At 37.6% G+C, this 25,151-nt stretch overlaps 1 protein-coding gene across 2 annotated transcripts; it reads left to right on the forward strand.

Moving 5' to 3' along the window:
- The first annotated feature begins 341 nt into the window (after positions 1-341).
- On the forward strand, positions 342-19,897 carry LOC131546011 (uncharacterized). 2 transcript variants are annotated; one of them, XM_058785286.1, is made up of 5 exons: positions 342-540; positions 6,847-7,592; positions 8,792-9,186; positions 17,853-18,033; positions 18,889-19,897. In XM_058785286.1, exons 3-5 carry the CDS (start codon positions 8,856-8,858, stop codon positions 19,016-19,018), a joined length of 642 nt encoding a protein of 213 aa, XP_058641269.1. In that variant the 5' UTR covers positions 342-540; positions 6,847-7,592; positions 8,792-8,855; the 3' UTR covers positions 19,019-19,897. The 2 variants fall into 2 exon arrangements, 1 of the variants encoding a protein (XP_058641269.1); XR_009272572.1 differs by lacking the exons at positions 342-540; positions 17,853-18,033; positions 18,889-19,897 and adding an exon at positions 9,700-10,450 and having other exon boundaries at positions 6,503-7,592.
- The last annotated feature ends 5,254 nt before the right edge of the window (positions 19,898-25,151 follow it).

The raw sequence follows: 25,151 nt of genomic DNA on the forward strand, positions 1-25,151 counted from the left end.
TTTTAAACCTTTAAAACCTTTCTTCTGCTGAAAATAAATGCTATTTTGAAGAATGTGTAGAACAGTTGCTGGTCCACAGTGACTTCCATAGTATTTTTTTCCCTACTGTTAAAGTCAATGTGGACCAGCAACTGTTTGGTTAGCCACATTCTTCAAAATATCTTCTTTTGTGTTCAGCACAAGAAAGAAATTAATACAGGTTTTGGACAACATGTGAGAGTAAATAATGACAGAAATTAAATTTTAGGGTGAACTATCCCTTTAATTACAGTCGGCAGCATGTTTAGTACTGTCCCTTTAAGACCTGCACGCATCTAATATACAGGCACTCATGCGTTTCTCTCAGCTGTTTACTTTCATTTTAGACATAACCAACTGAGTCTATACATAAACCTGGTGTGTTTTGACAGTATTAGCACAAAACATAACTTAGTTCAGTAATCAGGCGCTGTTTGACGGGCTTTTTAGAGCACGCGCTTTGGGTGTATGTGCTCAGAAAAGGCGCTCATCAGAACAGCACACAAATGAAACGTTTAACCGGTAAGTCTTTGAAGCAGCTGCAAATAATGTACTTTTGTGACTGCGAATAAGTGCAGTGTCCCGTGAGAGTAACTCTACCGCTGAGTTAACACTGATGTGAATGTATGTGGCGTTGTACAGTATATAGAGACGGCGGCGCCAGAACTGCAGCTGATAGAATGCGCGCTGAAGTACGATACTACGATATTTCTTCAAAAAAGCAGATCGTGGAGACATTTTTATAGTCCACCATCAAAAATCGTCATATCGAACACTCCTACCCTCGGCAGAAATCGCATACCGTCGGACCTCAAAGGGGCAGGGGCTCGAGCCCCTGTGAAATTCACAATAAAACAATGAAATATAAAAAGCAAAATATATTGATGCAAAGAAAAACAGAAAACGAGATATTTAAAATACACAAATATTTAAAACTATGAATAGTTCCATTAAAAGTGAAAACTGGGTTCAAACAAAAAATATAAAATTATAAAGAAATCATTACACTATAGGGTCCAACATGAGCTGTTACTCTGCCAGCCAAAGCTCCACTGTCTTCCTCTTATAAGTGCTGCAAGGGATTTACTAGTGAAGTTACTTTAATTTGTGGCTGCTGGCACAGGTTGTTGCAGGGAAATGGCTTGCATTTCTTTCCTCATTTTTGAGTGAGGCCTTGTGCATAGGATTCAGCTCTCTTCTTCGTCCTTCAGCTAGTTGTCAGAGGCACATCACTCATATTGTCTATAACATCACCCTCTTCTGCTCAGACAGCCATTCTGTTAATGCTTGTCCAGCAGCAGTGGCACAGACTCCTTCTGGAAAAATGTGTCCAGAATCCAACCTCTTTGCTTGCAGAGATATCCTTTTGGATTCTGCAGTGGTGTTCCCAGAGGCGGACAGTAACTAAGTACATTTACTTGAGTATTGTACTTAATTAAGTGCACTTTTTGAGTATCTGTACTTTATTTGAGTATTATTATTCTGGAAACTTATGACTTTAACTTCATTACATTTGAAAGACAAATATTGTACTTTACACTCCACTACATTTCTATCAAGGTCTTCGAAGTAGAAAGTCGTTATGTAGCAGCTTCAGTGGGTGAATTTATTAATTTTTTTCTTCTCTAAAACGTGACTTTCTTTTTTTTTCAGTTTATCAGTAATCACTCTTGTAGGGCTACATGAAGTGAATTCCCAGCATTTTCTAACACTGACCAGTTGGAAATGTGATATATATTAGACACAATATTATTTGATTTTGCTAAATTGTGTACGTGAAAATATTACCTATAAAGCCACAGAATAACTGTTGTGCGTCTCCTAATAAAACACAATAGGTGTTGGACTTGAAGCAGCACTGCACAGACCGTTCTGTGTATGACATCAAAGTACTGCGAGAGCATTTTTGAAATTTTTGTTTTGATGTCAAATAAGTCTTGCTGTTTTGCTTTTTTGTTAAAGCAGTGTTGCTGTTGTAAAGTTATACAGCTACAGTTGTGTTGCTGGGTTTTAAAGCAGGATTGATTTTTTTTTTCTTCCTTATCACTCTGTATTTACAGCAATTTCACTGTCCACTCTGTTCAAATGTGGATGAATAGATATAGATATGTACATGGATATGTGCACACACTGTCAGAGCTGTGTGAGATCACTACCATCCTGCTTTTGTGGAGGTGGGTAGGGGTGTTAAATTATATATATATATATATATATATATATATATGTGTATATGTATGTGTGTGTGTGTGTGTGTGTGTTTCCCCATAGGTTTTTAACATTCTAAAAGCTCTTTATTCCAAAGATACTAGTTAGTTTATTCAGTAGGTGTAATGTATAGTAAGTTGCTTCAGAGGTATTGCAAGAAATAATAAAACTTATTTACTTTTGGTACTTAAGTACTTTTAAAAGCAAGTACTTCTGTACTTTTACTTTTACTTTTACTTAAAAAATCTGTCTTTACAACTTTCACTTGTAATGGAGTAATATTTGACCAGCAGGATCAGTACTTTCACTCAAGTAATGGAGTTGTGTACTTTGTCCACCTCTGGGTGTTCCCATACTTAATGTTCTCTTCAGGTCCGCCATAGCAGATGGAGAGGCCACAGCAAGTAGTGCACATGGAAGAAAGAATCTTTTAAGTCTCTGCCAGAACTTCTCCCTACATTTTCCCTCTACTTTGGAGATAACAGGAGGAAATTACTCTGGGTTCGGGCCATTCCCAAGCTCGGAGCCCTTCCCCGGACAGCACGCCAAATACACATTACTATACTCCAGCTAATTATATGCAAGCGTGAACTTGTGAATAAGAGGTTGATTGAACTAACTTCTTTTGGAGACAACAAATAGAGCAAGCAAGAGTTCAGGATATATGTGATGGAAAGTTAACCTTGCATTCTGGAACACCCCAAGAATAATAATAATAATAATAATTATTATTATAATAATAATAATAAACTTTATTTTATAAAGCACCTTTAAAAGCAGCTTCTCAAAGCACTGAACACAATGTAATAAAATACAATAAAAAGCAATACAAAGTCAATAAGCAAATGCAAGTTTACAATAATATGTCTTAAGTTGAACTTTAAAACCATCATTATTCTGAACTTCCCTAAGTTCAAGAGGCAGAGAATTCCAAAGGACAGGAGCATAGAAAGAGAAAGCCTTTGAAAGACGTGTTTGAGGAACAACTGACAAGTTTGACTGAGAGGAGCGCAATCTACAACTAGGAGTGTATGGATGTAACAATTCTGTGAGGTAATGTGGTGCCAGGCCCTGTAATGCTTTAAAAGTAAGCATCATAATTTTAAAAATCCACTCTAAACCTGACTGGGAGCCAGTGCAAAGATTCTAACACTGGAGTAATATAACTGGCAATACTAGTCCCAGTTAAAATCCTGGCAACTGAATTTTGTACATAATGCAACTTATTAAGTGTAGATTTAGAAGCTCCAGCTAACAGAGCGTTACAATAGTCTAACCATGAGATGACAATGGAATGTATCAGCATTTCCGCGACTGTAAAATTGAACAAAGGGCACAGTCTTGCGATATTTCTGAGGTGAAAAAAAGAGGTTTTAACAGTGCTCTGGACAAAAGAATCAAAAGACAGATTTGCATCAAAAATAACTCCAAGGTTCCTCACTCGACTCTGGACTTCCAAAACAGAGCTGTCAAGAGTCAGGGACAGATGGCCAGCTTTAGAAATTTGATGACGGGAACCAATAAGCATAACTTCAGTTTTACCACCGTTCAAAAAACAAGAAATTATTATCCAACCATGTTTTAATCTCAGTAATGCAGTCAGACAAATAAGCAACGTCAAGGCACTCATGAGGTTTTGAATGTATATAAATCTGCGTGTCGTCGGCATACAAATGATGATGAAGGTCAAGCAATCTCAAAAGGTGGCCTAAAGGTGACAAATAAATGTTAAAAAGTAAAGGGCCTAAAACCGACCCCTGAGGGACACCAGTTGAGACAGAGCTAATCTCGGACCTATAACCACCCATAGAAACAAACTGGGAACGGTCAGTAAAATAAGACCTCAACCACTTCAAGGCAGTCCCAGACACACCAAACACTCTTCTAAGACGAATAAGTAATAGACTGTGATCCACCGTATCAAACGCAGCTCTTAGATCAAGAAGAATAAGAATAGATATTGCACCAGAGTCAGAAGCCATCAAAAAATCATTGGTGGTCTTGACCAAGGCCGTCTCAGTACTGTGAAATTTACGAAAATCCAACTGAAGAGGTTCAAAAAGGTTATTAACTGTGAGATAAACAATACGCTCAAGTAATTTTGCCAAAAACGCTAAAGTAATGAAGTCGTTCAGTGCAACATTTTCTTTTTTAGGTACAGGGGTTACAGCAGCAAACTTTAATGCTGCTGGAACAACCCCAGTCTGTAAGGAGTCATTTATAATACTAAGAACAACAGGACACAAAGCATCAAAGCAAGATTTAAATAAGATAGTGGGAATAGGGTCAAGCAAGGAAGTGGTAGATTTCATGCTAGATACCTCCCGTTTAAGAGTCTCAGTATCAAATTGTCACTCAGGTGAACAGTGACATTAGGTAGTAGAAACAGGTGCAACGGAAATTTGTTTACGAACATTATACATTTTTTAATTGAAAAATGTAAAAAATGAATTACATAACTGCCGAGAAACAGGCATGGTAGAAACAGCATTAACTTGAAGCAGACAATTTATAGTTTGAAACAAGTGTCTCGGGTTTCCTTGGTTGTTTTCAATAGTCTGAGGAAAATAAGAAGATCTTGCAGACTCAATTAGTGCTCTGTAATCACCCAGAAGATCCTTCCAAGCTAAATAGTAAACATTCAAGCCAGTGAGACGCCATTTATGCTCCATTTTCCGACAGGCAGCCTTCTTAGTGTGCAGGTTGTCATTATACCATGGAGCAGAACGAGCAAAAGTAACTGTGCGTGTGTCCTCAGACGAGCAAAAGTGTCTAAGTTAGCAATAAGAATATTATTTAACTGAGAAACTTTCTCGTCCAACAATGTTTAATTGTTTAATGCAAATCACCCAAAATGGAAATAACATAATTCGAAAAAGCTCTCAAAGCTATTCGAATAGCATTCGTTCCTGATCAGAAATTAAACATTAACATTTTTATGATTTACAAATGGCATAAAACAAAACATATTGAGTTGTGCGTGAATAATCTTTATGAAGATTTATTGGTTATGAAGCAGTTGAGGTGGTTGTGGAAGGACTTCAGGGATGTGGACCCTCGAGCGCAGCGGTAGACAGGAAGTGTGATCCCTCCCTTTGTAATACTTCCTGTCTGGGTGTACAACTACACTCCAGGAGGGTCATGGATGCAAGGAAGATTGCACCTTTGGTTGTCCCAGATGACATCCATCCTCTCCTGGTCCATCAAAGGGAGGCCTATGGTTTCCTTGGCATCCTTGAAGGCCTCCCTCAGAATGGTCACATCTCCCTCATCCCACACAAAAATGCAGAAAGGCTACGGTCTTCAAAATCTGACAAGGTCAATCAAAGTGTGTCAGTGTTGGAGTTTTAGTTCTAATTCTGACACCCATCAAAGGTCAAGTAAGGATCAATGACAGGGGCCGTTTACACATCCTGAATAGAACCTCAACTGGCTGACACAGTGTCTTCTGAAAGAACTACAAAAGCAAAATAGTTTGTTTATGTACAGATTGCGGTTTTAATTTGAACAGTATTACAAAAAGTTATAAATTTCAGATGCTAAAAATAATAATAATAATAATAATACATTTTATTTGTAATGCAACTTTCTTAAACTCAAAGCGCAGAATATAACAATTACATCCTTATTTACAACTTAATTGCACCTGCTTATGAATTTTTGCCTATAATAAGAACAATTCTTTCATAACTCACCACCAGTAAGTGAGGATTGCTGGAAACATCCTGGATGTCATAGGACCACATGGCCAGCTTCTTATGGCAGCACTGACACTCCAGGTATTCTGTTGTCAGGAAATAACCAGCTGTGTAAATTCAGCACCTGCCTCAGTTTTTTTTTTTTCTTTTTAGAGTCAGTAGCTGACCAGACTGTCTGTAATTTGGCAAAATGTAGATCAGCTTGTTTTTTTTGGAAGGAAGCACTTCCAGGCCTTGCCAAGAACAACTTAGACACACAAAAATCTCTAATATATCAATATACATTTTTGAATATTTACTAATGAGACATGAGAAAAGTGACAGGAGGAGACAGTTCTAGGAAAGCCTTCTCTCCAAGCCTGACTAAAAACAGAATGTGTTTGACTTAAAAAATGTTTTTAAGGTTAGAATTCCTATTAAATGAATTCAACATAACTGCATACCTTTTTATAATCAAGTTGTTGTTTTTTTATTATACAATAGTTTTTTTTTATTTATTTTTTTTTAATTGGAACATTAAATTGCTAATGAATAAATAGAAAACTAAGCAATACAAATAAAACAAATGGCTAAGACAATTTACATGACCTTTTTCAAGGCAGATAAATGATTTAAAATAAAAACAACAATAGACAAATAATAGAAAACAAACAGAAAAAAATAAAGGACATTTATGTATAAATCACATATTTACAAATAAATAACTATTTACAGAGAAGGATTTTCTTTATTTCTTGTCTCTTTGCAGCCACTCTTCCACAGTTTTTTCCTCTGCTGTGGCTCCTCACCCTTGTGTGCCCAAACTCTTTTTTTTTCTGGGCTGCCCATATTGACTGTACATGTACTCTCTTTGTGCAGTTTGCTGGGGAAGAGGCAACTCTTGCTCTTGAGCTAAAACCTCTGCTGCCTTCATCTTCCTCAACAGAGTTGTTCTGATCAAAGATGTTCCTGGAGCAACACTTGGAGCTTCCAGAGAAGCAGAGAGAGTGGCACCTGGCAGAACAGATGTTGGCAGTTTGGTGCAGGGTGAGGAGGTTGTTGCCCATGGCCTGACCTGACATGTCAGGGTTGACGACAAAGTGGAAGGTGGAAGTCCTGTCCCAAGCTCACCATGCATTAACATCTCCTGTTTGGCTCCTGGACATGGCCTGTGTCTGAGTTAAGGGCAAACTCAGGGCAGGGTTAAGGGCAGCACATCCACTTGCAGTTTCATCCTGTAGTTACTGTACCTATTTGATATGGCACAAATATCAGGATTACCTGAATCTGAGAACTGCATGAATACATTGTAAAATTACACTTACAACTGGATGTGGCCCGCTGATCTCAAACAGTTGAATCTGTTTGTCACTATCAGGCGGTCTATCCCACACCTGGACAATGTCAGCGGCTTCCCATCCGATAAAACAAAATTAAATAGAAATTAGAATAAACATTTATCTGTGTTACTAAGAAAACAACAAAGCATGGCATTATAAACACTACCCATGTATTCTCTCTGCTTTGAGTCCACTTATACAAGACGGCTGCCAAGAACACACTGACTGAGCTCATTGAGGCTGTGTTGGAGCGAGGCACTGTAGCAGCTCAGTGACGATGGGTGCTCGTGTATGGCGGCGGCAAGATCCACCACTCCAAACCCTCCAGCAGATAAGCCTGGAAATTTTCCAGGTTAGCAGTCATTACTGATTTTAAAGCATGTAACATTAAATAACCAATTTATAATGGTAAACTACATGAGGGTCATTCCACGAAACTGGTGCCTTTTGTGTCCCTAAGAAATAATCAAACATAGATTTAATATAACAAATAAATGTGCAATAACAATGCTATGTATGCTTACATATTACATCAAAAAAAGGCAATTAAATATTATTTTAAATAATTTAAATAGCATTTATGCTGGTAACGGTAAGGTTTTTGGCCTGTCCCTCACTATGATTTTTCTTTTTTTCAGCAGGACTTTTAATTTGCAAAAAGAAGGCAAAATGATATAAAAATCACATTTTCATATTGTTCTAAATATAGTCTCATTGTTAAGCAATATTTTTGGCATAAGTATGCATTTTGTCTATAAAATATAAATAATTTTATTGGCGTACCCTGATTTCATGTCAGCTCTGTTAACCTCATCAAAAAACCCTTGTAAAATAATGTACATTCAAGTGACATCATTTCTAAGAGGTTACATCATCTCTCAACCAGGATTCCAACACTTGAAACATAATTATGTTTCTCTCACTCCTCTATAATGTTCTATTTTTGATTATTTATGAGGCTTTACTGAGGGGGAGGGGGGCATCATGCAATGTCAATCCTGTTACCATTTTTAAAATCTAAATTTAAACAATTTATTTCTTACATTTAATATAATCAATGTCTACAAGTAAAATCATTTCAAAGTGTGCAATATGTGCTTTTGTGAACTTGACTATTAGCTAGCAATTAGCTAATTTGTTTGAAATCATCAAACCTGTTACTGTCAACCTGTTAATTTTTAGAGTAACAGGTTTTTGACGTGGGTAACAGGGATGACATTGATTAGGTTTGACCCTGTTTTTAAAGATTGTCTGTGTAAAATTCAAACATTTTAAAGGTCACCCTCTGTATATTATTGAGTTAATGCCTATATCATTCAGTGGCATATGAGTTCTAATTAAACTATAGTATCTAGTAACGCTTGTGACGGTAACAGGGTTGACAAAAATACCAAAACATGAGGTAGAAAATAATCATAAAATAGTCATAAAATAATCAATTACATAGCCTGAGATGGCACAATACATTTTCTTGTCATTTTAAGGTGTCTTTATTTTATGGATATTTAAAAAATGTTGATTAAACTTATTTTATTTTTCACTTTTTCCAAGTGGAAAAGGCCCCGATTTCGTCGAATGACCCATAAATGAATCATCACGAAAACACTTGAGGTTGATGTGGATGATCTTACCGGGTATGAAGCGGTTGAGGTGGAAAGGACTCCAGGGATGTGGACCCTCGAGCGCAGCAGTAGACAGGAAGTGTGAGTCCTCCCTTTGTAATACTTCCTGTCTGGCTGTACAGCTGCAGTCCAGGTGGGTCCTGGATGCAAGGAAGATGCTGCTTTCGGGTGTCCAATATGACGGCCATCCTCTCCTGGTTCATCAAGGGGAGGCTAATGGTTTCCATCGCATCCTTGAAGGCCTTCAGTATCTCTCCAATCAGCTGCTCTGTCTCCTCTACGCCACATGTGCAGCGGCAACAGTGCTGCGCCAGCTGTTTGGAGGTGAGCCTGCTGGTTAGTAACTCTTCTGTGAGGCCCTGTCGTTGTCCCAGCTCTCTCTTACCCCCTTTCCACCAGCAGGAACCAGGTGCTAGTTCAGAGCCAGTGCTACTGCCGGTTCTTAGTTGGTTCAACTGGCCAGCCCTTTAAGAACCGGTTGCTTTTCCACAGGCTAGAGAGCAAATACAGAGCCAGGTATTACGTCACTGAATATGTTTGATGTTTCGTTTCACTAGCGCGGCCGCGGCAGACACAACAGACTTGTTCAAGGTGCATCGGCGCCACGCAGACATCCCGATCCATCCCGAACAAGCCTAAACACACTATCAACAATGGCGGATGTTGCATAGCTATTGATGTTCATGGCTTTGCGAGCCTATCGGCATCCAAACACGGCGAATCCAACGTGTTCGTGTTTAGCTGCTATTTCAAAGATAGCAGTCCAAAGTTTCTGTTGTCTTGTTGGTCACGGTAACCCCGACCCCAGCCCCTGACGCAAGTGGTTCTTCCTTCTAGCCCAGCAATCTTTTCCTGGTTCGGAGCTGGTGGTTTGGGTGTCGAAAGACAAAGAACCGGTTTGAAACTAGGCTCTGGCTCTGAACCAGCACTGGAACTGCCTTGGTGGAAAAGGGGTATCTGTTTTGCCTCCCTCGGAAGGGCCACATCTCCCTCGTCCCATGTGAAAATGCAGACAGAGAGCTTTGCCATGAACAGGCCGTAGAGCGAGTGGCTGAATATGGCAGCTGCCCTGGACGAGCTCACAGCAGAGCAGCAGTCTCTGCACATACAGGAGTGTAGGGGGTGCAACTCCAACCGCTTTGTACCCGTTCACCAGGCCTGTGATCACAGACAGAAGCCCCTGACCCTCATGTGACGTGAGCCAAAGACAGAGCTCACCATACTGGGACTGGACATCTGGTCATAGATGAGCCACTTGGTGGTCAATACAGCAAGGTATTCTGCCCTACAAAGGCAAAAGACCTTAACTCACCAGAGTGTGAAACTGAGAAAAATGACTTTAAAGTTTTTTTGTTGTCCAGCCAATTGTATGACAGGTAGGACACTGAAAATTTGCCAAGTAGTTGTCATAATTAATATATTTATCTACATAAAAAAAATTGAGCTCAAACTTGACCTTTGACCCTTATTCGGAAGTTAATGTATTCTGCCTTTGCATTATCTGCAAAACCATAATGGGTCATACCAAGGCAAAATACCGTAATTTATAATTTATTGATCATTTTGACTTTTATCACTCTATACAAACATTTATATGACAACAATGAAAGCCTTAAAATAACATTTAGTGAGTTCTGTATAGTAAGGCTTAATATTACATCAATAGAATATTACAAAATAAAAAATGATGAGAAGGCTACAACTCTACTGGATCATTTTAAACCTTTATCATTGTACTTAATTGAAGTAAAATAATACTTTAAGAGGTTAATAAAGTAACCTTCCACAAATATTTCTTACATTTGAAAGGTTTGATTTGGCTATGCCAGTAATATGTAGACGCCTTTCTCAATACCATTCACCCTTTTCTGACAAAATGTATAGGAATATGCTATCTGATGACATTGTGTGTATGTTTTCCAGAATTAATGAAAAACTCTGTATTAATACATTTTCCTGGACAGAATGGAAAATGTATTTAGTACCACATGCATGTACAGACTACAGTTCTTGCTCACACATTTGATGTGATTAGGATTGATTGTCTTGATATAGTCAGTTTATGACAGTTTACAAAGAAGGAAGTCTAACAACAAACTGATTTCAAGAAATGTATTAAATTAACAAGAAAATGAAACGAAAGAATGTTAAGAGGTGAATAAAATGAAAAATGTTGATGTATTTTGGTTGTGTGTGTGTGTGTGTGTGTGTGTGTGAGAGAGAGAGAGAGAATCACAAGATTCTGGAAATCAGTCCACAGAGGGGCTCAATTTATCCCTATTCTTCAACCTCATTGAGGTTTCTGACCAACTAGGAGCTCCAGAAAAACCTCCTCGTAGGAGGCATGAGGGGAACAACCACTGCAACAATTTTATTTTCACTTTATTTAAGTTAATGGGTGTGTCAAAAGTGCTTCAATACATTTGTGCATAACACTGTAACTTCAGCGCGGCAAAAATCTTAACGTTGGTAAAACAAAGGTAGAGTGCCTTAACTCCAGCGTAACTGAATTCCAGCGTTCTAGAGTGCAGCGGAACAAAGCTAAAAGACTGTAACTGATGTTAAGGGTTTCTGCCTTTGCTTTCCCTCTGCTTTTGGAAGTTATGGCAAAAACAGCATCCTATTTTCAGCAGAAAATAACAAAATTGACTTAAGATATTTTTCCACATGATAAAACTGATGTCCATTGTTCCAAAAAAGACAATAACTCATTTTGACCAAAATTGAAGTTAAGGTCTTTTGCCTTTGCACGGCAGTATTGCAGGGACCTCTTCATTCAGTCCTCACTATGTTGTTCACGCAGTTTGTGATACAGCATAGAGAATACTCCCTCATCAGTTTTGCCACATGTTCAGTGGTGTGAAAAAGTGTTGGCCTCCTTCCTGATTTTTTTTTTTTGCATGTTTGTCACACTTTAATGTTTCAGATCATCAAACAAATTTAAATATTAATCAAAGATAACACAAGTAAACACAACATGCAGTTTTTAAATGAAGTTTTTTATTATGAAGGGAAAACAAAATCCAAACCCACATGGCCCTGTGTGAAAAAGTGCTTGCCCCCTAAACCTAATAACTGGTTGTGCCACCCTTTGCAGCAACAACTGCAATCAAGCGTTTGCGATAACTGGCAATGAGTCTTTCACATCGCTGTGGAGGAATTTTGGCCCATTCTTCTTTGCAGAATTGTTTTAATTCAGCCACAATGGAGGGTTTTCGAGCATGAATGGACTGTTTAAGGTCATGTCACAGCATTTCATTTGGATTTAAGTCCAGACTTTGATTTGGCCACTCCAAAACCTTCATTTTGTTTTTCTTGAGACATTCAGAGGTGGACTTGCTGCTGTCTTTGGAATCATTGTCCTGCTGCATAACCCAAGTGCACTTGAGCTTGAGGTCACAAACTGATGGCTGGACATTCTCCTTCAGGACTTTCTGATAGAGTGCAGAATTCATAGTTCCATCAATTATGGCAAGTCATGCAGGTTCTGAAGCTGCAAAGCAGCCTCAGACCATCACACTACCACCACCACGTTTGACTGTTGGTATGATGTTCTTTTTATGAAATGCTGTGCTCAGGGTTGCTGCAGGATTTTTAAGCTCAAATTTAAGACTTTTTAAGACCTTTTTTAAGACCTGCACAAATAAAATTAATACCATATGAGCAGGGTAGGGCAATGTCTATGGTAAACTGTAAAATGAATGTAAAAAGCATGATTTACAGTTCAGATAGAAGTTTTCACGAAACAAAAAGTTTTATAAAATTATACACTTCACATTTCAGCCTTTAATCCATTTTTTTAAGAAAATATATCAAATATATCAAAATATATCAAAAGTAAATGTTTGATTAGTAATATGCATTGCTAAGAACTTCATATGGACAACTTTTAAAGGCGATTTTCTTAATATTTAGATTTTTTTGCACCCTCAGATTCCAGATTTTCAAATAGTTGTACCTCGGCCAAATGTTGTCCGATCCTAACAAACCATACATCAATGGAAAGCTAATTTATTTAAGCTTTCAGATGATGTATAAATCTCAATTTCGAAAAATTGACACTTAAGACTGGTTTTGTGGTCCAGGGTCACATATTAATTGAAAAATAACATACAAAAACATTTTAGTGTTTAGATTTTTATAACGAATTATCTCCTTATCGATCCACCAGTTCACATTTACAGCTCTGCGTGTTTGCAGGGTAAAAACATGGGTCGATTTTTGCATTGGTCTGAACAAAAACAACCCAATGTTCCTGCAATACTGGAGGCTGCAGTTCTAGGATTGCATAGGGCCCTATTTTTTGGGACAGCGCTATCTATTCCAACAGAGGAGACCTGATTCAAACATCAAACAAACGGATGCAAACATACAGCACATCAGATGTGAAGCACTGCAGCTAATTAACTGAAGTCTCGCACAGACACAAGTCTTCTTTCCAAGAAAACTGAATTTGAAACCAGAATATCGAATATTGAAATAAATTAGGTTAAATATTTCAAGAGGGTTACCAATGGGTATGTTTAGAGTTAGGAGTTGGTTAGGACAATAATTAAGTGTATACAATTAAATAACTACATAATTCCTTAAAAATAATAATATACAGAATTGAATACCAAGTGCTATAAAATAGTACGAGCCACTAATATTCAGTCATTTAGCAGATGCTTTTATCCAAAGCGACTTATAAATGAGGACAATGGAAGCAATCAAAATCAACAAAAGAGCAATGATATGCAAGTGCTATAACAAGTCTCATTTAGCCTAACGCAGTACATGTAGCAAGAGATTTTTTTAAATTATATAATAAACAAAAAGAAAGCATAGAATAGAAAAAGAATAGAGAAAGCTAGTGTTAGAGGCCTTTTTTTGCTTTTGTTAATTGTATAATAAATAAAAAGAAAACAGAATACAAAAAGATTAGAAAATCTAGTGTTAGTTTTTTTTTACATTTTTTTTTTATAAAGAATAGAATTAGAATAGAGAGAGGTGTGACGTTCTTCATTATCTCTTACATTTTTTTGGCTCATTAAAAATTAATCTTGCTGCCACGTTCTGGATTCATTGTAAAGGTTTGATAGAACTGGCTGGAAGACCTGACACAATACATACATGCAAAAAATAAATAAATAAAATAAAATAATTAAAAAACAAACAAAAAAACTATAGGGTCCTAGAAATCCAGTTCTGAAACTACAGCCTCCTACTACTCACAACAACAGCCTTGTTGAACATGCAGATTCATTCTCTGCCAGCAGGAGGCGCTTTCGAACGGTTTCCCCGGTAACAGCAGAACACAAAGCAGCGCAGCACCAGACTTTGCAGCGCTCATATTTTATTTATAGCCTTTTGAAGTTTAATCATCACATTAAGTTGTGTCACATTAAATTCTGGTCTGTACCCAAATTTAAGACCTCTTGAAATCATAATTAAGACAATTTAAGACTTTTTATGACCTTAAATTTGATAAAGTAAATTTAAGACCTTTTAAGACTTTTTAAGGACCCGCGGGAACCCTGTGTGCTGGTTTTACGCCAGATGTAACGGGACACACACCTTCCAAAAAGTTCAACTTTTGTTGCATCAGTCCACAGAGTATTTGCCCAAAAGTCAAGATATTTTTTGGCAAATGTGAGACGAGCCTTTGTGTTCTTTTTGGTCAGCAATGGCTTCTCCCATGGATGCTGTTTTTGCCCAGTCTCTTTCTTATTGTTGAATCATGAACACTGACCTTAACTGAGGCAAGTGAGGCCTGCAGTTCTTTAGATGTTGTTCTGGGTTCTTTTATGACCTCCTGGATGAGTCGTCTTTGTAGGCCGGCCACTCCTGGGAAGGCTCACCACTGTTCCAAGTTTTCTCCATTTGTGGATAATGGCTCTGACCATGGTTTGCTGGAGTCCCAAAGCCTTAAAAATGGCTTTATAACCCTTTCCATACTGATACATGTAAACTATTTTGTTTCTCATCTGTTTATGAATTTCTTAAGATCACGGAATGATGTGTTACTCTTTAAACATGCTTCACTTTGTCAGACAGGTTCTATTTAAGTGATTTCTTGATTCAACAGGTCTGGTAGTAATCAGGCCTGGGTTTGGCTAGTGAAATTGAACTCAGCTTTCTAAAATAATGTGGTTAATCACAGTTCTTTCATGATTTAATAGGAGGGGGCAATTAATTTTTCACGTAGGGCCAGGTTGGTTTGGACAGCTTTTTTCCCTTAATAAATGAAATCATCATTTAAAAACTGCATTTTGTATTTACTTACATTATCTTTGTGTAATATTAAAATTGGTTTGATGATCTGAATCTTTTAAGTGTGACAAATATGCAAAAAATTTAAAAATCAGGTAGGGGGCCAACACTTTTTCACACCACTGTATATCACAAGAAAACCTGTTTGAACACACAGACAACCAAGTCAAAGTTTATTAAAGTTCATTAAAAAGAGTTCCCTTTTAGCATTGCAGAGGGAAAGGTGTGATGTATCCCAGACCAAAAAAACACAACTAACTGTACAAACAAGAACTTTGATGCAAGGTACATCAAAGAAGTCTGGCAAGGTCACCCAAAGTGTGTCATGGTGTTGGAGTGGTATTGTTCTGAGTCTGACACCCATCAAAGGTCAAGCAAAGATCAATGGGGGATCGTTTACACATCCTGAGAAGAATCTCAGGCACAGAGTCTTTTGAAAGAACCTTAAAAAAAGAACTACATTTTACATTACATGTTCTAAATTTTAACAGTATTACAAAAAATGTTAAAGTATAAAAGTTATATTATTACCATTACAGCCTAGTTAACTAAACTTTCAGTACTTAACTGCACATGCCTATTAATTTTTGCCTATAAGAACAATTCTTTCATGATTCACCTGTAATGAGGATTGCTGAAAACATCCACGGTGCACCAGATCCAGCAGATCCAGGATGTCATAGGACCACACAGCTAGCTTCTTAATGCAGCGTTGAAACTTCAGGTATTCTGTTGTCAGGAAATACCAGTCAGCACCCGCCTCACTGACTTGTAGAGCCCACAATATGTCAGTCACTGACCGAACCGTCTGCAGTTTGGCATACACAAACACAGCAGTCAGCGAGTCAAGCAAATCGGCGTTAAAGGTGATGGAAATACTGTGAACAACACAACTATTATAGTCAAGCAGAGGGACAAGAAGACAGTTATCACTACAATTATGATGTTATTTGTGATCACATATGATCAACTGAGCATGTCAAAGAAGTTTGTGACATTTTTCACCACACACTCCCTGTGACTCCACCTCCACAGTTGAAACCAGCAGAAAATGAAAATGTTAGTCATAATTGCATTTGAACGTACATAGAATTACATTAGGAATAGATACTAAAAACTCAACATGTGCTGTGGCTGGTTTAGAAAGTGATATTTTTATGGATGGAGGAGAGGCCAGACATGCAGGGCATCAGCAAGTTAAGATGCAGATGATTTTTTTTTTCTTCAGCCCTAATGTTCTGCTGGTTCCTCTGCAGCATTTAATTTTAGGGCATCCATCCTGCTGCTTGCATTTGCGTCCTTTACTCTAATGAAGTCCACATAGCTGCACAAGAAATGTATATCCCTACAATAAAATAATATGAATGAATATAATGATAAATGAAACAAAACACAAGTAATAAACAAAGTAAATAATTTTGGAACAGACATGTTTCACAGACATGGAACACATCTTTTTCTCCCTGTCCGTAGCCTCATAGAGCTCTTTAGCTGCTCTTCTTGTGGATCCCAAAGCCCACCATACAGTCACCCTCACAGTCAGGAAACATGCCTCTCTCTCTGCCTGCACACTCTAATGGACTCTGTGAACCTTTTTAATGTGCAGGCGTACTGGAGAAAGGCATCTTTGTTGGCCATGAGGGGACCTTGCCCTCACGCTCCCACTGATGTCCAGACAGGACCATAAGGGAGTAGCCAAGGTCATTTCCTAGCAGCTACTTGAAGGTTTTATTCCTGACTTGTCAGCAGTATCAAAAGAATCCCCTCCACTTTTAAACAAAGTGAGTAAAGGGTCAAATGAACAGCTCAGTATCACCCCCTTAATTCTCTGCCACTTCTGCATGAATTTATATTTAAGGGGCCTCAGCGTTTCAGCACAAAAGGCTCCACTTTAGTCACTTGAGAAATGTGGACTTTCTCTGCAGTGTCTGTGCCCTGAGATGCTCTGAGCACCAGTTCTCCATGCAGCTTCAACTCTGCAACAATTCTGTCAATTCTGCAAGAGTACAGCTATACACCACTGTTAAAAATTGCTGTTAATTTACGGCAGAATTTCAACAGTATAATCCTGTTATGTTCAAAAGCAGTACATTACTGTTTTTTTTTTAGTTTTTGTGAAATGACGTAGCTACAATATAATGGCATTCTACTGTATTTATAACTCGAAGGAAATAATCAAGGTAAGCATGTTCTAGTATGACATATGTTTATTCTAAGAGGGATTTTTACTGTTGTGCTTGTTTTGTTGTTTTTATGTTGGTTATGTTTTTGCATCAATCCAAGTTGGTTTTGTAGTTAAGTGATAGAATATGTATTAGCTGGATTTCTGAATCGGAAATCATATGCTTGGAGCACTTAAAAATGTAAACACGAAAGCTAAGTATGAGAACCAATGTTTTCATGTGTAAAGCTAGCATGTTTGAAATTGAGTTTTTATTTACCATGCACTTGTGTGGACTTTCAGTGGATGGGCTTTCTTTGTTGTCTGAATATAAATTAAAATAAATTTTAAAATACACAATTTACAGTATACACATCTTGACTTAAAGGTCTGTCCAGACCAGTCCATGTTGAAATGCTTTTCTTATGTTAGAAGTGCTGAATTCTGTGAAGGTTTAAAATGATTTTAGTTTTCCTTGCATTCATTTGTAATCTGGCAATGTCAAATTAATGTTATGTCAATGCTGAAATTAAATGTGAATTAAACTAAAACATTAAATGTGTTTTTCTTTTTAAAGGTTCAGGTGAAACACCAGGAAGAAGAATCCAGCACTGGATGATCAGCCTTGAGGAGCACATCATTTGTGAGGGCATCCAGACGGCTTTTCTGTCTGGGTTTGCAGCTGATTTTTCTACTTACAACAATTTCAATCTTCAATACCAAGCTGAAGTCACATGCACGTTGGAATTTATTCAAAGGTTAGATACTTGGATGCATACATTAAATTCACTTCACATTTTATTTGTATATCACTTTTTACAATACATATATTTTTAAAGCAGCTTTACAGAAAATGTATGTTTCATTGAAACATTTGGCCCTAATAAACAGGGAATCTAGAATCAAATAGAGAAATTTCCTATCAAATATTTGAGCCCTAGTGAGCAGTAGGTGAATTTCAAGGAAATAAAATGTCTATCGGTGGTGAGGTGTTGGTGGAAACCTTGAAAGGAAGCAGATTCATCTAGGACCCATCCTTCTTTAGCATTAAAATGATGATCATGTGCATATGTTACAGTTCTGTCAGACATGGCTAAAATAGTAGGGTATAAGATGTGTTATGTCAATGCTTGAACAAAGAGATATCTTTAATCTAGACTGAAACACATCATTCAGTCCAAAAGATCTGAGTATCTTGTTAAGAATGCTTTCCTTTCCTGACAAAGTAAAGTGAAGTGTTCTTGATACAAGAATAGACTTTTATATACTTTTAATATTTATATGTTATCCATGAGTACCCTTTTTGGTAAAACTTTAGAATAGGGAACACTTATTCACCATTAACTTAGACTTTTCCCTCAATAAATTCCTAATTTGCTGCTTATTAATAGTTAGTAAGGTGGTTGTTAAGTTTAGGTATTGGGTAGGATTAGGGATGTAGAATATTGTCATGTAGAATAAGGCATTCATATGTGCTTAATTACTACTAATAAATGGCTAATATTCTAGTAATATGCATGCTAAGAAGCAACTAGTTAATAGAACCTAAAATAAAGTGTTACCATCTTTTTTTCCCTCTACACTAATTCTAAACACACACATTTGTTTTTCAGGTGGTTCATTGAGATAAATCCGGAAAAGGTGACCAAGGCTGGAGGAGTCATATCAAAGCGGATGGAGAAGGTCACACAGAAAAAGAAAACCGTGAACCCTCGTGTCTCCAGTCTACTTAAAATAAATTGATGGATTTTGAGTTGGACTTTATACAAGTATTACACACCACAGACCACACACACACTCACATCACACACGTTTGTTTTTGTGAAAAGTGGGGACATCCCATAAGCGTAATGGTTTTTATACTGTACAAACTGTATGTGCTATTGCCCTACACCAACCCTACACCTAACCCTACCCCTTACATGAAACTTTGTGCTATTTCAGATTTTCAATACACTCCATTCTGTGTGATTTATAAGCGTTTTGAAAAGTGGGGACATTGGGTAATGTCCTGAAAAGTCACCTTCTCCTTGTAATACCTGTCATTGTGCAAATTTATGTCCTCATTTATCACAAAAAAACAAGCACACACACACACACACACACACACTCACACTGTCACGAATCCAGTCGGCACTTCCATTTACCCTCCACCAGAGGTCACTCGCTCACCACATGGACTTCACACCATACATAACACTGGACTTCATTTCCCATCATCCAACACTGATCACAGCTGTCACTGATCACTCATTGCACTAATCACAGGCACACCTGATCCCACGCACACACTGATCACACACCTTATATAAACCCTGGACTTTGTTTCCCTCGTTGCCGAGTATTGTTTGCGTTTACCGCTCCCCTAGCTGTAGCAACTTTCAGAGCCCTTGTTAGTGTCTTAGTCTTGCCTGTTCTCCCGTGTTTGTCTCTAGCCTGTGTTCCCTGGATTAACCCTTGCCTTGCCGTTTGGATATTGTTTGCACCCCTACTGGACTCTAGCCCGTTTTACCTGGATTATCTCTCTGCCTAGCCCCTCTGGATACTGTTTGCCGATCGTCGACCTTCGCTTGCCTTAGGATTACTCTTTGTCTTGTCCCTGCCATACCTGTTTGCCATTGTTTCGACCCTGCCTGTATTTATGACCATGCCTTTAAATAAAAGCTTGCACATGGATCCGCACGTCTCACCTCTCGTCAGCCACGTTACACACACAGTCTCTTGATCTCTATTTTTTTCAGGTATTCATTAATTTCTATTCACTCAAAAACATTTACTCAGGTGTTCTCTAAGTTTTTCACTTAATCTTTGTGTCCAGAGTTAATTTTTTGGACAGCCTGCATGACCTATTATGAATTGTTAAAGAGTTAAAGCAATTTATTTATCATTTATACAGCTGAAATGTACATTTATTATCATAAATGTAATAAGCTTTGGGCTTTATTTTACAATTTGTTTTCATTTTGGGTCCCACTTTATATTAGGTGGCCTTAACTACTATGTACTTACATTTAAATTAATTATTTGATACAATGCAATTATTGAGTACATACATGTTTTTACATTGTACTTATATTTTTAAAAATACCTATATGTAATTGCATCTGTAATTAATTTCTGCAATTACATTTATAATTACACTGTTGACCCATCCCTTACACCTTAACCCAACCTTAAATCTACCCAGACCACCAAACCTGTCCCTAACCTTACCCATATCCCACCTCAATAGCAGCAAAAGTGTTTTGCAATACAATATGAACACAATAAGTACATTGTACTTATTTTTTGATGTAAGTACATAGTAGTTAAGGCCACCTAATATAAAGTGTGACCTCATTTTGTACCAATGTTCTGTAGTCTGTTTCCCGAAATTCAGACTTGGTGCAGAATTTCAGCCACTGCGAGCCAGTCCCACAACGAGCTTTCCTTAGGACGTGCCATTCTGTGTCTGTAGCTTTAAATGCTAATGAGGAGGAGAGAGGCGGGGCAAGGTGGAGGGTGGGTGTGTGGCCTTAACCAGCTTGCGCTACCATGCGCTAATGTTGACAGTGGATGTATCGCAATGGCTCATAGACACGCAGTCGTTCAAGCTTTTCAGTTTGGCCCAGAATCTGATCAGCGGCTACAGCAGGATGTCTCCGAATGGTTAGTTTAAAATATTGTGTCTGGATACAGAACTTTAGTTGGTTTGTTTATGTATGCTGTTACAGTTATTATAATGTAGCTAATGCTGGATGAAGGAACTGAAAAAATACTTCGGTGTTCATTTGTACATCCAAACACTGAGCAACTATCATGCTTCGCTCGTTTGCAAGCCATAATGTCTCTCGAGGAAAAAAAAAATATTGTGCTCGTCTCACATGGTAGTAGCTCATTTTCTCATGGGCGAGCAAAGCAGAGAAAGGGGAGGTAACCTTTCCCCGTATGACGACATAAAGGGAAGGTTCCAGATCTGGCATCTGAGCTTTCATTTTCTCAAAGGCGAAGCAGGATACCCAGGGCTCGGTTTACACCTATCGCCATTTCTAGCCACTGGGGGACCATAGGCAGGCTAGGGGAACTCATATTAATGTTAAAAAACCTGATAAAGTGAAATTTTCATGCCATGGGACCTTTAAAGCTGCTTTACTTGTGTTACATTTCAAGTCACTATTTCAAAGGGTACAAATATATATTAAAAACCAAGAAGAAAATGTTGTCCTTTTTACTAGCAGGCCATTACTCAATAACGTACACAATGGTATAGTATATTTGTATTGTAGTTTACATGTTGTCAGTTTAGTTGTAAAGAAGAGCAAAAAAAGTGTTATGCTGTATTTGCAAAAACAGTAGCCAACTGTAAATTTCACCAACAGTAAAACACAGTTAATTTTACAGTAACTTGCTGGCAACCGTGCTGCCAGTTCTTTACCGTTTTCTAATAAATAGTAGCCAACTGTAATTTTACCCAACAGTAAGATACTGTTAATTTTACAGTAACTTGCTGGCAACCAAGCTGACAGTTCTTTACTGTTTTTTAACAGGACAATTTTTAACAGTGCAGATATTAAGATAAACAATGCACTGCAAAACCCTATAAACGAAAGAAAACATTTGATAAATGTATTTGAATGTACATTTATCAGGCACTCTTTAAAAAGTCTGTAAAAATAGGGCACAGTGCACTGAACTAAACGAATTTTCCGTTTTTCCGTATTTATTTGTTGATTTAGGCCTACATGTGTTTTACATGAATTTTGAATTTTACACTTTATTGCGAGTTAACGAAAATGTCCCTAAAAATAATGGATAGGCCTAATGTCCCGATGATGAGTTGCCAGTACTTTTTCTGATATTTCACGTATTTATTTCTTACAGTGAGAGTGGCAGACTTGAGTGAATCAAATTAAGTCAAGGCACTGGATTCTTTTGTAGATTTTGTTAAAAATAAAAAAGTTTTTAAGCGAATTTCGTTTTCTTGTTATCTTTGTTGACGATTTGCAGCAGAAAACGTAAGAAAAGGGTCGAACCAAGCTAGTACACTCTTCTGTATGGAAGCCCATTTCCGCCAGGTAAGAAAAAAATTCATGCCTCAAAAAGTCTAAATTATGATTTACTAAGTCGAAATTACGAGATAAAAAGTCAAAATTATGACTTATGATCTAATAAGATACAACACAGGTGGTCCGATGGATTGTGAACATTAAGGAGTATTTTAAACGTGGTTTTACTAACGATGAAATTCTTGCTTTACTAGCGGAACGGCATGGAATAGCTCTGAGCAAACGCACTCTTGAAAGGATTTTAAGCAAGAAACAGCTTTGGAGCAGAAAGAACAAAATGGATGCGACTGAGGTGGCAGCTTTCATTGAACAGCAACTTCAAACCTCTGGCCAGTCCCATGGTTATAGATGGATGCACCAAAAATGTTGGTTGAATGGTATTGTAACTGATAGGGAAACAGTGCGAGTTCTGCTCCAGCTTTTAGATGGTGAAGGGGTTAACTTGAGGTCAAGAAAAAATTGACTGAGACGGCGTGTGTATCATAGCTGTGGTCCAAACTTTGTGTGGCACGTAAATGGCTATGACAAGCTGAAGCCATTTGGAATCGGAATAAGTGGATGTATTGATGGATTTTCCAGGAGCATGATATGACCAACAATGATCCAAGACTCGTTGCTGGATACTTCATGGATGCAGTAATTAAAGCTGGGGGGTGTCCTGCTAGAGTAAGGCTAGATTTAGGAACAGAAAATGTTCATTTGGCTGAGATGCAAAAAATTTTCGACCAGAAACAGACCATGTTACTTTTGGCCCAAGCTCTGGAAACCAGCACATCGAAAGATGGTGGCTCACTCTGCAAAGTGAATGTGTCCAATTTTGGATAGACCTCTTTGACAAACTGAGAGAGGATGGGCACTTCGCAGACACTCTTTTGGACAAATCCTTGGTCCAGTTCTGTTTCCTTAACAAAATCCAGGTGAGATCTCATTTATCGCAACTGCCTTGATTGCATTAACGTCTTTTAGAGGACTTTGTAGTCACCGATTTTATGTGGAGTTCAGTAGGCTTAATAAAGTCTAAATTTATGTCGGGATACTGTATTCAAAATGATTTGGCTAGACATTAAGTTACAAAAGTATTCTTAATATGTTAACTGAAAAAGGAATACTGGTTTAAACCAACAATAACTTCCAAATTTTGTTCCATCAATTACGAGAACTGAAAATAGGCTATAAAGCTGATTAACACGATAAAAGCTAGCAAGAGTTTATCTAAAAATGTTATTTAATTTAATATGAATGGAGTAAGGCTCTAAGATTTTATCCACACAGGGCTTCACAACACACGCACACACACACACCCACTTATTTCGCTACACACACACATACACAGAGACACAAAATCCTGATAATTTTCAATACACTTTATTAGATTTATTTAACTGTAGCATAGACCTGGTGTTTAAAGGCAAAATTAACTATAGTTATTATAAACTGAAATAGATCAGATCAAAAGTAAAATAACATTCTGCAAATGTCACTCAGTTTGTTCTGTCACTTCCCCAAGTGTCCACCAGATGTCACCTATAGTCTAACATGGAATTGTAACTTGGCTCACATCTTTTATTGACGTCCTCACTCAATTAGTGTATTTTTAATGTTATAATATTATGTCATTTTTATTATGCATACCAAAAATTTAAAATATCTTAATTCTATTCATTGCACATTTTCTGTGGTTTGATTACCTGCTTCCATGATGCATGCTCTGTTTGATTCTCCTGCTACACACATAGATTGACAGACATCTACTAACTCTGTTTCAATACGTTTCCTTACAGGAAGAGCTTGATGAGATTGTCTTAGCTTGGAACAATCACAGAATACGGCCCGTCCACAACTCACGGTCACCACATGGCCGACCATCCATCATGTATGCAATATCTCATCTATATGGAGCCACAGACCACCTGCATCCAGTACATCTGGAGAAGGTTCAAGTCTGTTTAGAAGAGTATATTTTCAAGGACTTTCCATGCGATGAAGACATTTTTAACACGTGTTGTTCTTATGTCAGAGCATGAGTTTGCAGCAGTGGACTTGTACATAACACTTAGAGAGCTAATTAACAGTGAGTTGGAGCCTCATAACTAAAAAATGTGTTGCTGAAGACTTAACATTTGAGATTTGTATTCTACTGGTCAGTAATGAAGACAAACAAGTTATGTTTTATCAAGGGAATGGTTTAATTGTCCCAAAACAACACATTCCAAAATTGCAATTGGAAAAAAAATACATTTAAATAAACTGTAGCATAGGCTACTTGTGTTATAGTAATGAAAGAACAGTGATGACGAGAATAAAAACAAAAGGAAAGTTTTGTATAATATGTGTAGAAAAACTTCTTTTTATCAAAATACATGACAAATTGTAGAATCTTTGTTACTGGAATAACAAAAAGGCCCTTTCAAACTTTGTGCCTCAGAGAGAATATTAACAGGAACTTTGGAAATGTGAACATGTAAATCACATCTTGAGAAAAAAACAAAAAATAAAGCTTGCTTTGACCTCAATTAGGTTGTTTAAGCTTAGCTTCAGTTCCTTCCTAAATAGTAAGCCTATACTACGTGTACTAGACTATATCCATGACCCATATGTTGCTCTCTAACACTTTGTTCATTTCGTGGTGAAACTCTGGGTAGTTATCATAATTCACAGGCAGCTCCAGGTAACAGCCACATGTGTGTGCAATGGGTCGTCTTTGAAAGCCTTCGTGTGAAGCTAACGGTGATGTTCTTTCCCAGGAACAAATTTGACCCGGTGCAAAACCGAAGGAAGAGGGACAGGTGTTGTTTATCTGATTCTCTAAGAAATGTACTTAGATACCTGCC

Source organism: Onychostoma macrolepis, chromosome 08, assembly GCF_012432095.1.
Source record: "Onychostoma macrolepis isolate SWU-2019 chromosome 08, ASM1243209v1, whole genome shotgun sequence".
NCBI lineage: Eukaryota > Metazoa > Chordata > Actinopteri > Cypriniformes > Cyprinidae > Onychostoma > Onychostoma macrolepis.